At 37.9% G+C, this 14,681-nt stretch overlaps 1 protein-coding gene across 2 annotated transcripts in view; it reads right to left on the bottom strand.

Moving 5' to 3' along the window:
• Positions 1-14,676, bottom strand: part of ZBTB49 (zinc finger and BTB domain containing 49) — a 34,508-nt gene extending 19,832 nt beyond the window's left edge. The window contains exons 1-4 of one of the 2 annotated variants that reach the window (XM_036762283.1): positions 14,544-14,676; positions 3,660-3,737; positions 3,001-3,171; positions 775-1,886 (exon numbers count right to left, since the gene is read on the bottom strand). In XM_036762283.1, coding sequence (XP_036618178.1) covers positions 775-1,886; positions 3,001-3,152 — 1,264 coding nt within the window. In that variant the 5' untranslated portion in view covers positions 3,153-3,171; positions 3,660-3,737; positions 14,544-14,676. The remainder of the gene's footprint in view (positions 1-774; positions 1,887-3,000; positions 3,172-3,659; positions 3,738-14,543) is intronic. The other variant, XM_036762284.1, reaches the window with a different exon arrangement.
• Between the last annotated feature and the right edge of the window lie 5 nt (positions 14,677-14,681).

Genomic DNA, 14,681 nt, shown 5'->3' with positions numbered 1-14,681 from the left:
AATCATTGTCATGAAAACATCCTAAAACACATAACATCCCAGAAGCCCATAATATGTCATATCTTTATGAAATATTTATTCTAAAGTAATCAACTTTAGTTATAGGAAGGCAAGGTACAAGTTACATAACTATTTCATAACACTTTATTTTTTAAAAGATCAGACCATTTTGAAAAATAGAAGAGGGAAATGTTATCAGCTGACCAGTTTCAATCTGTATATTAGTTTATAATAATTCTCATTTTTAAATTAAAATTTTAAAATTTGTCCCTCTAACCAAGAGCTATCAAGACATTTTAAATGGTTTGTAAGATCTGTTCCTGAAGAAATCAAAAGAACTTACTTTTTCATGAGTTAATTGTAAATTATACAATTAAAAAACTAGTACAAGCTATAGCTAAGAAATATTCAACATAAGATTAAATTGAATATAGTATATCAGAATATATGAAAACAATGACATAAAAATAAATATTTCTTTTCAAAACTCAAAAGTTTAAACATTAATATGGAACAGAAATCAAATCAGATAAAAAGATGCCACCTTTTCTGTTCAGGGTACAGAGAACCATTTGTAGAATTCTAAGATTTAGCACTTGTACCTGCAAGCTAAAAGTGAAAAAAAGAAAAGGAAGCCAAAATTCTCCCTTGAGAGATGCAAATAATCTTTGCAACCTTTAGCCTCATCAACAAACGAGAAAAACCTCTCACGAAAATGTGAGCGAGCAACACTATCTAAAAAGCGTTCACCACTTTGTACTAAAGGCACTGTACCTGTATGAGACCGTTTGTGAAGCTCCAACGTGCTTGGATGTTTAAAAGGCTTTCCACATAGTTCACAAGTGTATTGTCTTTGCAACTGAAGAGTTTGTGTCTGGTCTTTCAAGATGACACTGCCCTCTGTCCTTTCAATTTCAGCAACACAATCAAAATTCTCTGAACTAATGATTTCTTCACTTTCTTTTTCTTCAGTACCTTGACTATTCATTTTCTCTACAGTACTTTCCATAACTAAGGGTGACTCTGCTATTCCTTTTGCTAGACTATGATCTGCTTTAGCTTCAGATGATTCTTCTGCAGACTGTTGCAATTTTAGGAAGCTTAATTTCTTGAGGTGGACAGCTTTTTTCAGTCTCCTCTGTTCCGCAGGCTGCAATGATGTGCTTTCAGACTCCGGATCTGGAGCAGCTTCGTTCAAAGGCTGGGCAAGGAAGTTAGAAGGGAGATGTTCGGAAGACTCCAAGATACATTCAGAGGGACTGACAGTACAGTCGTGGGTTTCTACTGAGTTAAGATCTGTAGATGCACTGAAAGCAAAGGGCTGTTCAATTACTCGTTCATGACTGGAACAAGAAGTTTGTTTATAGAACTGTTTACTGTAAAGGTTTCTAAGCTTGTAATAGTAATTCGACTGCTTCAATGGAAGTTCTGTACAGTTGCCATCTATAGCATCAGATGTCTGTTTTGGTCCTTCACCAGAAGGATTCTGAAGATGAACTGATTGTGGTCCATGGGAAGGCTGGCCATCCAAAACCTTATGAGGCTGCACACCTGTTGAACACTCTTGCAGTAGGTGAGGAGGGTAGCTTTCACTCATAACACCATTTGCATTAGTAGCCAGGGCACTGTGCAGGGAGAATGCACTATTACAAGGCAAGCCGGGTGACTGCTCAATAGCAGTAGATTTCAAAAATGCATGACACATATTCAGTACATTCTGTACTTGTAAACACTGTGCTATGTCCAACATCATCTGTATATTGTCTTGGTTAAGATCCAGGTGAGAAGTGTACATGAAGTCTAATATCTGCCCTATGCCTCCTACATTTTTTATATCCAAATGAAAAATGTCATTCTTCTGGCCCGAAGAATTCTGAAATAAAGTCCTGATGAAAGAAAGTATATCTGTTTACAGTGTAAAAGAACACATCTACACTAACAATCTTTGCCTACAAATAATACCCAAATAAGCCCATGTTAATAATTACCATCCTACAAACATAAGGATCAAAAACTTGTTAGAGTTTTTAAAAATCCCATCTTTCTAACAATTTGGGCAAATTAACATAACTATCAAAAAGGATGGAGAAGGTATCACTGTGAAGTCCACACTTTAAATTTGCAACTAGTTTTTAAAATTCAAACCATAATGTGAATCATCCAAGCTGGATGACTTTAATCGCTTAACCCCTTAGTACCAGAGGCAATTCTCTAAGGTTATAGTTTACAGAAGAATTGCTAATCTTCCCTGTAGAGGAAATTTGCCTCATTGGTGGAGCTCCCTAGGCAGATGATAGTATAGGTTTGGACAAAAAAAAAGTATAGAAGACATATTAACAAGTAGAGAAAGGTTCGAAGATAATTTCTAAGGAAAACACAATCTACTTAGTGTCTATCTATACATAAAACTGTCTCGCGTAGAATAAATTCAATGACAGTACACAAAATCAAAGTGATTTTCAAATTACGATCAATTATTTCAATGTACAAAGCACACATACACTTATATTTTTATTTAGAACATCCTACTGGGATGCCTTAAAAAGTATGTTTTCTTTAGGGTATATGAGAAACAAAGGCTAAAATGTTTTAATTATGTTTCTTCAAGGCACAACAAAATTTTCCTGGTCTCTTATTGAAGTGACAGTTTATCAAAAAAGCATCAATGACAGGTGTTCAGTTCCTTAATCTATTCATTCCCAAAGAGTAGATCACTGAAACTGTTCATTAGAACATAAAACTTTATAAAGTATTTCACAATTAGTTTTGTTAATAACTGAGTACTAATTTTATGATATCTTAATTGTTAAAAAACGTTTTGGGTAGGAAGCTTATAACATTCTTTCGGACAAATTTGTATAGTTTAAAAAGGAACAAACTTGAATGGAATTTAAGCAGATAATATCGTGAAAGTGAGAACTCACACTAAAGTGAAAGTATTTTGGTTGTAAAATTGGTTCTTGTATATGCTCAAATATGAATCAAGCCCAAAACACATACCTAAAATACTGACTGAAAGAAGCTAAAACATTTTTATGCGCCTTAAAGCAGACTCCTTTCACCACCAGCATACAGTCACAAAGGAGACCTTGAATACGCTGCTCATGTAGCTGCTGAAGGAGGTGGCAGCTGTGACTAGCCACAGGGTCCATGCTAAATCATTCGAGATCCCTAAAATAAAAATTAGAGTAAGAATATGATTAATTCAAAGAAATTATAAAAATTCACTTGAAAGCTCAAAAATTCACTCAAAACTCTTGAAAGGCATTAAAATTGATGCTTATTGGAACAATCTCCTTTCAGAGGAGGAGACCAAACATAGCTTCCCACCTCCTTCTGTTCTTACAAGCTGTTTCTGATTCCTGAAACACACACCTTCTTTACCCCTGCCTCTCAGAATCCTTGTCTTCCTTCAAGGTTCACTTGTAGGTTTCTCTATATGAAGTCTTTCCCAACCCCCAGTGTTGCCGCTCTCTCCCTTCTCAATTTTCCTCGGAACAGACTTATTTGTATGTCATGTTCCTCTCCTCAGTAGTAGGGACTGCTTTGCTTCTATCATTGTATCCCCAGAACCTGACACAGTGACTTGCATACAACTTAACAATAAATATTTACTGAGTTGTCCTAAAGGTGAATGGAAATACAGGCCTGGATCTTACATGAGACAGCACTAGAGATAACATTTGGGAATCAGCAAATAGAAGTGACAGCTGAAGTCTTGAAAGCCGATGAAGTGTCTGTAGAAGTGAAAAAAGAGAGTAACAGAAATTCCCATGAGAGTAAGCAGAAGCTGTGAAGACCAAAATAAAAATATCACACCAATATTACACCAAAATAAAAATATCCAAAATCAAGCTTATTTTGATCCACAATCTAATCCTCCTGAATTCAATATTTTTGTCAGTGGAACCACTAACCAGGAGAAAGAGAAAACGCGTTTATATAGTGACTACAATGTGCTTTTTACAAATACTATTTTATTTGGTCCTTGCAATGACCCTGGGAGATAGATGCTATTATTATCCCTATTTTACAGTTGAGGAAGCTGAGGCAAACAGGCTAACAGTGACTTGCCCAGGGTCACACAACTAGAACATGGCTGAGGCTGGAGTTCCAACTCCGTTTTTCCTGACTCCACTACCCACTGTTGCACTACATTTATCTTCCCCTCAAACTTCTTTAAGTGCCTGGTATGTGTATTAGTGGCACTAAGATTAAACTAGTTTCCCATGTTGGAAATTCTGGTGTTCTTTTTATATAACTCTTCCTTCTCCCTAACCTCTCATATCTAGCCACCAAGGCCAATCAATTTCACCTTCATAACATGCTTCACAACTTGCTTTCCCTCTATTTTCCCCACTGCTACTATCCTAGAATAGGCCCTCACTGTTGTGGTTCAGTATTTTGGGGCTTTTCTTGACAAAGATACTAGAGTGGTTTGCCTTTTCCTTCTCCAGCTCATTTTACAGATGGGGAAACTGAGGCAAACAGGGTTAAGTGACTCACCCGGGGTCACACAACTAGTGACTGAGGCCAGATCTGAACTTTATAAAGAGGAATCTTCCTGACCCCCAAGTCCAACATTCTAACCACTGTGCCACCTAACTACCCTAGGCCCTGATTACCAACTCCTTGGACATAATAGGTCATCCCATTTCCAACTTTTCCCATCTCCAATCCTTCACACTACTGCTAGGATAATCTTTCTTATAGAAATGGTCATGTCATTTCTCAGGTCAAGATTCTTTAATTGATCTTTACTGCTTACCAAGTAGTTCTCAAACTTCTTTCCAGGCATTCAACTGGCACCACTCAACCTTTTTAGCCTAACTTCATAATACTCTCCTTCACATGCTCTGTGTGACAACCGAATTAGACTTCTTATTGAGTCCCAGGCATGCCCTGTGGCTTCTCGGCTTTATGCTTTTGTTCCTACTGACTTGTATACCTCAAATGTTCTCCCTCTCTCCGTGCTTTTCCTTTAAATACTTCAATGGAACTAATCAGCAAGAGACTTGCCTCCACCAGTACAGATCACAAACACAACCATGCTTCACCCTGTTTGACTGTCTATTTTCTTCCTAAGAACATCCTTGGAGGATCTAGCCAATGTACTTTTTCTTAGGCCTTCCTCACGTATTTTAATAGCACAATACTTAAGTCGTCCTTCTGTTATCCCTCTCTACTAGATCCCCTCACCATGTATCTCTCTCCATTTCCAACTGGGTTACCTATAACTGTGGATTTTTAGGGATTGTGTTGCTATAACAATTGTTACCATATAGAATAACTGGCAGAACATTTATGTTAAAGATAGTTTTCGTGTCCGAATAGCCTGAATTCATAAAAAGCACTATATAGTTTGCTAAATGGAATCCAGCCTACTCTTTTCCTCCAATTCAACTCTGGGTCAAATTTACATCCGGAGTGCATGTCCCAATTGTATGTCATAGTCTAGATTGCTAATATAGATTGCTAAATTGATCTTTTGAATAACCATGGAACTCACTGAGGAAGCACTGTAAAACTTCTTGGCTTGATGCAACCAGAGCACTATCTTCCACATGTTACAGAAACATCTAGAGTATTTGACTATCTATCAGGAAACCTTCTTCAATTTTGTCCCTACAAAGAGTATCATTCATATCGGTGCCAAACACCTTGGAAAAGTATATGTCTGTCCATTTCATGCCTTTGACGATAATCTGGCTACAATTATCTTGTGTGACCTTAACATAAGCATGAGATTATATTGTAAGAAAATCTAGAAAGCTTTGTTTTCCTTTAGTGAATCAATTTTTTGTAAACAAACAAAAACAAAGGACTTTCCATACTTTGCACATTTCAGACAATTATATAACTATGAAGAAGCAGTCTGCTGCGAAAAAATGTTTATGAAAGGCTACTTATTTTCATCTCATATTTCCATCAAGAATATCCTTGAATGTATATCATTCCCAAAGGGAAAACTTTTTTAAAAAGAGGAAGAGAAAAAAGAACCAACAAAAAAAACCATACATTGAAAAACTCTGACAACACATGCAATGTTCCATGCCTGTAGATCCCCCACCTCTGAAAAGGAATAGGAGGTAGGTGTCCTCTCATATCTTTTCTTTGAAGCTAAGTTTGTACTTTGCAATTCTGCAACATCCATTTTCCATTCTTTTGTAGGAATTATTCGTTCAATTTATACTGTTTTATTTACTGTATATATTGCTTTCTTGTCTCTGTTTACTTCACTTTGCATCAATTCATGGAAGTTTTTCCTTATTTCTTTGTACTTGTCATATCCATAGATTCTTATAGTATAGTAATATTTCATTATGTTCATGTATCATGATTTGCTCAGGCATCCACCAACTGATGTGTATTTACTGTTTCCAGTTCTTGACTATAATAAAAAGTGCTGCTACTGTGGTGTGTATAGGGCTTTTCTTCTTGTCGTTCTTCAATGACATCTTTGGGGTGTATGCCTAGTAACAGAATCTCTAGGTCAAAGAGTAAGGTCATTTTACCCAATTTATCTGTATAATTTCAAATTGTTGCTCAAAGTGGTTATGGTTATGCTAATTGACAGCTTCACCAACAATACATTAATATGCCTATTGATAACCTTTTTGGAGTACTAAAATCACCTGATTTTTAAAAATTCTTTTTTTAGAATTTTCTCCTCTCTGGTATATCTTGTAAATGATTCAATTCAATTTGGCACTTATTAAGCACTTATTGCACTCCAGGTACTATGCTAGGCACTAGTAATAAAATGAAAGACAAAAATGAAAAAAGTCTCTGCTCTTAAGGAGTTTACCTTCTACTGGGAGTGGCAGAGCTTACCTACCCAGGTAAGTAAATACAATGTGTGTGTCTCTATCTATCTATCTATCTATCTATCTATCTATCTATCTATCTAGATCTCTCCCCACCCCCCCCACAGTTAGTTACTTATTTATGAATGAATGAATGTAAACCAAACTGAAGTGCTAACAACTGGAAGAAGAGTCCAGGAAAGGAAACTTTCTGGAGGTGGCACTGGAGTTGAGCACTGAATGATCCCTCACTGCTTTCAAGACTGTCTCCTCCAAAAGGGCTTTTGCCTATTTCTGACACCATTTTCTTAAGTGCTTTTTCCACTTCCTCTTATTTACACAAATAAGACTGTGAAAATAACTGTCCTCCGGGTAAAATGTAAGCTACCATGAGAACAGAAAGTTTCATTTTTGTCTTTGTACCTCCAGCACCTAGTACAGACCTTTACTCGCAGAAAGCCTGATAAACATTTGTTGAACTAAAATAACATCCAAATGAGAAAGACCTATGGACAGGAGAAATACAGATCTTCTTGTTTAACATATTAGAAACTGAAATGAGTCTAAATGTGGTGATTTTACTACCACTTATGATGAAAGGAAGTCATTATAAAATCTTTGAAAATTAGTTCTATTTTACATCTACTTGTCCTCTTGCCAGCCTATTTTACATATGTTCTTGGGATGATGTGGCTTAGCTGGATCTCACACCAACCTTTTAAACCAGTTTTTGAATGAATAAATGAATGATGAAGGCTTTACTAAGTGCATACTACATGCCAAACACTGTGCTGAGCATCAGGGATACAAATACAAGGAAGCAACATAGTTCTTGCTTTCAGAGAGCTCACATTCTAATGGAGGAAGACAACTTATAAAGGGAGCTGGAAACTGAGTTTTCCATGTAAAGCAGCATAGAAGTACTGTCTTATAAGTACTCTTATTTCCTGCCATCCTCCTCTGTAGTGTTTTATAAAAGAGTTTGTATGCTAAGTTGTATTGTTCTTTGTTGCAATGTCTCTTCAAGAAAACCAAGGGTGTGAAGGTTAAGATCATTTCTTAGGCTCTTTAGACACTGTGGCAACTGCTTTATATTACTTATGCTTTTGCAGGAAGTCATGACAATAAAGGTCAGTATCTTTGCCTTTTTTTCCCCCCAATTCCCACTTTTTGGCATCAAAAGCTCAGCTGTATGAGGCAGATTAAAGCTATTATAATTTTTAATGTTTTCTCATCTTTATTCTTTCTTCCAGTTTTATGTTGATTTTAACCTTTGTTCTAACTAATCTGATAACACACAGGAAAATGATTCTAAAATTATTCCATCAGGAACTAAACATTTCCTAAGATATAGTAAATTTCCATTTTTTGGTGGTAATGTTTATTTTCATCCTGCCCAGTGCCTTCTGACTCTTCAGGTATTCATGATACAGAGGTGCACAGTTTCTGAATACTTTTTTTTTTCATTTCTTAAACCTCATACCCTAAGCAGGGGTGGGGAACCTGAGGTCTTGAGGCCACGTCAAGGGCCTTCTAGGTCCTTGGGTGCAGCTTTTGACTGAGTCCAAGTTTTACAGAACAAATCCTTTTATTAAGGGGATGTATTCTATCAAGTTTGGATTCAGTCAAAGGGCTGAACTTGAGGGCCGTGAGGTCACAGGTTCCCCAACCCTGCTAAAGAATAGTTGAGAAAATGCACCTCTCTCCCTTATTTGTGGAACTAGGGGCCAAGCTCCGTTAATGTGTTGGCTGGTTTTGATTAAGCTCTTTTTCTCTCTCTTTTGTAATTCTTTGGTAGAAGTAATGGCTTTCGGGGGAGGTGGGAAGATATATTCTGCAATGAGGGCAACGTTAAAACAGGAGACATCAAAACAGTTTTTTTTAAACCTGAACCACATTTTCCAGGGTACTTCTGTTCACTTTCTGTTGTGTCCAATTTCACATGGAAATCAACATAGAAGTGTAAGCTGACTTGTTTTTTAGACTCTTACCAAGTTCTTTGTAGGATTTCTCTACCTTTTCATCTTCTGCAACAAATACTGGTGCATAAGCTACAACTATCTTCATGCCGTTCTTTTGTTCATGCTTGTTGAGTTCTATAAAATGTGATGTTCTAATATCCCATGAAATGTTTCGTATTCCTTTTGGGAACATGATGAAACCAGTCTTTTTTTTTTTTTTTAAGTTGCCTCTATTAGGAGAACCAATGAGACAACCTTAAATTGGGCTAAGCTTTTTGCCTTCTGATCTGCTGAGAATGTCAATATTGACTCGGTTCAATTGTTTCAAAAGTAGGTCAATTCGGGACAGGTAGGTGGCACAGTGAATAGAGCACCAGCCTGGGAGTCAGAAGGACCTGAGTTCAAATGTGAACTCAGACACTTAACACTTACTAGTTGTGTGACCTTAGTTAAGTAACCTTGGGTCACTTAACCCAAATTGCCCTGCCTTCCCCCCTCCAAAATAATAATAAAAGTAGGTCAATTCATTATTCTCTGGACAAAGAGCTTACCTTTGGATAATGTTGGTCTAAAAACTATGTGCTTCTTAGCACCCTCTGCCCCATTCTGGCCACTGTCCTTACATAAGAAAGGACCACACAGGTCCTTTTAAAAATGTTTCTTATTTCATAGGTTTTCAAATTCATAATATATACTGGCCATACTACTGGTGATGTTCTGTGTTCTTAGATGAGTTAGTTCTCAAAATGAGTTTATGGTGAGGACCATGACAAAAAGTCTTTCCAGGTCAGCAGAACCTGCCAGAACTTATGCTGGGTTGGCTTACTTTTCAGGAACCCAGTATAACTCTCACAGTATAATCAGAGTAAGACTTTGTGGAGAAAACCTAGTAGAAGTCTAATTCAAATGTCTTCTCCACCAAACTTTTCTGGATTCCCTGTTGGTAATGACCAAATAGAGTATCTGTTTTCCACCTCTCTAATGGACTTAGTGTGAAATATTATTATTAGTTATCTGTCTTTTACCTCCCTATTACAACACAAGCTCCAAGAGGTTAAGAATCATTTCTTATCAAAATTTTACACATTCCCCAGTACCTAATTAACAAATATTAATAAATCTCTATTGATTGGGTCAGAAGGAACCTAGGTGAACTACCTTTTAGGTGATGGGTGGGGAAAAGGGTTGCAGAAAATATAGCCTAAAACCAGAAAAATAAAAAATGTTAGGACTAAAACTAAATCTGCAGAGATTAAACATATTTAACTCTAGCCTTTAAAATGTAGGCTAAATTAGTAGAGGAAACGATGTGGAATACAAAGTAGAATAAGGAAAAATTTTGGTTCAAATTTTTCTTTTGACATTTAAGAATTGGGCAACAATGTAGAAGGCACCACCCCTCTAAGCCTCAGTTTTCTCATCTCTATAAATGGGATAACAACATCTGTAGTGCCTACTTCAGAGGGTTATGGTGAAGATGGAGTGAGATCATGAAATCCTCTTTGTAAACCTGAACACTAGTTTGTCTTTTTGTAAGCCTGGAAGCCAACCACAGACAGTATTTATGCTCTCTAGTTCTATGTAGTGTCTCAGAGAGGCTAGTGGAGAGTTATTCACAGGCATGAAAGACATCATTGATGATTCATGTTGACTCAGTGAACCTCAGTGGATGCTATTCAAAGTAAGCACACAAATGTTTATTAGCTAAATCAGGGCTATCCAAAATACGGCCTGTGGGCTGCATGTGGCCCACGGTGCGATTTTATGCAGCCCGCCTGTGGTTTTTAATTTTCATGAGCGAAAAAATAAAATAATAATTTGCACGGAAATATGGAAAGCATATTAGATTTTTTAATTCCATCACTAATAAATAATCTCATTGATGTTAATTTTCTTTGGTGTTTTTAAGCAGTATTATGGATTGAATATATAGCACAAAATCTTCAATCAATCTGTGGTATGCATTCCGTCTGTATGATACAACTAGTCAGTATGCACCTACCTTTATACTGTTGTTGTCGCTTTGTTTTGTGTTTGCTTTTGCGCTTCGCAACTTTTGTCTATTGTATCGATGACACGCATTCCCCCACTTTCTATTAGTGTACTGTATTTTTTATTCTGGGTGCGGCCCTCGAATAATTATTTTATTTTAATGAGGCCTTAAGAAAACCTAAGATTGGACAGCCCTGGGCTAATTCATGCCTTCATTCAGCACTTATATATACAGTTTGTGCCTTACAGTATTATCTTTCAGTTACTCACATGCTGCTTTGTAATTACTTTCCATATGTTTTATGTCATATATATGGTTCTTTCCATTGTGAATTACTTGACAGTCCTTTGTATTTGTATGCTACCAGCAGTGATATAGCACATAGGCCATGGAGACCTATGGGATTTGCTTTCGACAGACCTTCTGTGACACAGTATTGTTGTGTCTTATCCCTCATTGTATCTCTGAAATTTTTTCTTCCTTTGCAGCTAAGGTGTTGACCCATTCTACTCCAATAGTGCTTGATTCACCTGTTGCAAATTAGTCATATCACAGTGCTTGAGCTCCACTGATGCTATGAATGATTTCCTATTATATTTTGGATTTTTTCTGCTGACCCATGTTGCTTACAATTTAATATAGAGCATGCAGCATCAGTCAACCTTTGTGTAACTAGTCAGGGCTGTCAAGCCCAAAGCAAGACAGGAACTATCCTGCTTGTTGGTTGTTTCTATGACCTCTGTGCCACTAAACATCTCATTCTGGGAATCCTGAGAACTGGGACTAACAGTGTGGCTGATACTGCACTTGTCATGATGCTGTACCCTCTGTCTATCAAACAACTTGATCCGACCTCTTAGTAGTAAGCATAAGATAGATGGATCTTCCTTTACTCAGCTCCAAAATCTGAGGAGCATCAGCCGCCTATAATATACTACCAAAGAATTATGTATATGGTGGTCTATCTAATTATGGAGTCAATCTGCAAAATATTCAAAATTCCTTCTGGTGTAATTCATATCTGAAGAAAATTACTTGCATAGTACTTTTCCCCCAGGCAGCTGATGGCACAGTGGATAGAGCATTGGGCCTGGAGTATGGACTACCTGAATTCAAATCATGCTTCAGTCACTTATTAGCTGTGTGACCCTAAGCAAGCCTCTTAACCTGTCTGCCTCAGTTTCCTCAACTGCAAAATGAGAATAATAATAGTACCTCCCTCACAGGATTGTTGTGAGGATCAAATGAGATGATATTTGCGAAAAGTGCTAAGGATAATGCCTGGCACATAGTAGGCATTTTATAAATGTTTATTTTCTTCTTATTTGTAAAATGAATATTTTATGCTTATTGTATGCATTCTATTATTTACTGCTGCTTTTACTATTCCATGTCAGTAAAGTGTCAAATTGTCACTGTACCTAATCATTTCTATAGTCATCATAATTTTTCAGATAAAAGGTCTAAGTAGAAAACAAGATATTATTGTAGGTTACATCTCTTTTAAAATATGAACATTATTCAAACATTTTGATCTTCAGAACCTGGAAAATCTAGCATTTACAACAACCACTTGATTTGGATTGTTTTTTACTGCAGTATATTTCCTTGAAATATTTACTACTCCTCCTCCCCCAGACAAGTCACTACAGAACACAAGGAAAACGAATCCTCTCTGCAGCAAAAAAATGGCACCCACCTTTGGCAAATATTTTAACATTTGTCTTTTCAAATGAGAGAAAGAAATAAACTTTTATTTAGCACTTGCGTGCCCAAAGCTTTACAAATATTATCACATTTGATCCTGACAACAAACTTGGGAGTTAGGTGCTATTATATCCTCATTTTACAGTTCAGGAAACTGAGGTAAAAAGAGGTTAAATGATTTGCCCAGGGTCACATAGCTAGTAAGTGTCTGAGGCTGGATTTGAACTCAGGTCTTCCTGATTTTAAGCCCAATCTCTTGTTCTACCTATCTGCCTCTATGAACAAAATGCAATCACGTTATCCTTTCTCAAATGTGAACTTGGTACTGGTAACGCAAGCTTCTTTATGTCGAGAACTATTGTTGATATTGAACAATTATATTGTATATAATTTATATATTATTTAGATTATTTTTATATTTACATTTATTTAAAATATATTTATATTTATATATATTTAAAAAAACCAAACCTTTTTTGTCTCTGATCCTGGAAAATCATCCATTAACTCTCAATATGGAAAAAAAAAACTTTCAAGAAAAAAAAATCACCTGTCTATAGAAACTACCAATTCATAATAAATCAAACACCTCTCACCGTACAAATTCAGTTACCTGATAGAGTAAAAACAAAAGAAATTCTTTTGATTGGATCCTGATGCCATCATTATACAAAATTACAAAGCATTCCTATTTTTAACTTCTATAGCATTTATTTATAAGGAAAAACTTTCTGACAGAGGAATCACCAATTCATGCTCTTCCACCAACTAAACGATTTTCATAAAACGTTAAAATGGGAAGAGATCTTTGAGATAATCCAGTCTAACTCCCTCATTTTGCTGCATGAGGAATCTGAGAAGCAGAGACATTAAGTGACTTACCTAAAATCACAGCTAGTTAACTGACAAACCCCCTATTTCCTGACTTCTTGTCAGTCAAGTGTTCTTTCCTCTACCCCAATATTTCGAAGTCCTTTGGCTCCCTATAGCGGCCAGGATGGGATAGAACTCCTTTGGCATTTAAAGACTGTCACGAACTGGCCCTTGCCCTCCCCTTCCACAGATACTGTGGTCCTGAGACTAGGTATATTCTTCTTGTTCCTGAGACTAGGTATATTCCAGCCACCTACCTTGGAGCCTTTCTGTACAGCTCTTCTACATATCTAGAACGTTCCCTCCTCCCCCACCTCGGTCTCTCGGAATCCCTAGTTTTTGCATGTTACAAGATTCCTCCCCCCCTCCCATGGGAGGGTGATGAAATGAGGGATAAAACACGTTTAAAATTTAATTTAAAAAGCAAGCCGGAATCTCTAGTTTTTTTCAGTGCTCAGACCAAGTGACACCTTCTCCTTGAAGCTTTCCTCCAAAATCACCTCGTATCTATTTCACATATACCTATACGAGTATTGCTGTCCTCTCCCCAATCCCCAAAGTCTTTGAGGACAAGCCCATTCGTCCCTTTTCTCTCTATCCCTAGCGCCTAGCAGTAGGTATTATAGCCGAAGCTTAACAAACACTTGCTCATAGATCGCCGGTTACGTGCAGCACCTCCTAACGCCGGTTCCCTAATTTTAGACACGTGGAGTAAACACTCCAGCAGCCCCAGAGATCATGTGGTACACAGGCTCCACAACTGAGCGTTTCATCGCACGCACTAAGGCTTTCTGAATTGAGCTCAACTGAAGGACCTGGGTGCAAATCTATGACCTTAGACAAGTCACCTGACCTCTCTGGGACATAGTTTCCTCATCTGTAAAGCTTATAGGTCGGCCTAGGTATCTCATCCGGGCCGGGGCTGTATCAGTCCCCCTCCGCCTTGGATAGGACTCTAGTTCCCCCACTTCCTCCCTTCAGGCGTGGGGAGCGAGCCCGCCTCCCTCAGGCCTTCCCACTCAGTCCGGGAGCTCCTACGGTGGCCGTGAAGCACCCTTCCTGACCCGCAGCGGCGGCCCTGTCGCCCTCCAAGCTCTGGGCGAGCATAGACGACCCTGCGGAGAGTGTGGAGATCAAGAAAGGCGGTGAGCGAGGCCTCGTCTTTCCAAGTCCCTTCAGCTAGCGCCCAAGGGGCTTCCTTACCCGTCCGAGCGGGCCCGTGCCCTCCTCCTCCTCTTCGGGCTCCTTCCGCTCCCGCCGCTCAGCGGAGCACCCAGAGCTCCGCCGGCGGCCGCTCGGCCCGGCGGTTTGACAGCACCCTGTATCCCACAGTACTTCCGT

The sequence above is a fragment of the Trichosurus vulpecula genome, chromosome 6 (assembly GCF_011100635.1).
Source record: "Trichosurus vulpecula isolate mTriVul1 chromosome 6, mTriVul1.pri, whole genome shotgun sequence".
Classification (NCBI taxonomy): Eukaryota; Metazoa; Chordata; class Mammalia; order Diprotodontia; family Phalangeridae; genus Trichosurus; species Trichosurus vulpecula.
Note: the sequence above shows the minus strand (reverse complement) of the source record. Positions and strands in the feature narration are given on the sequence as shown.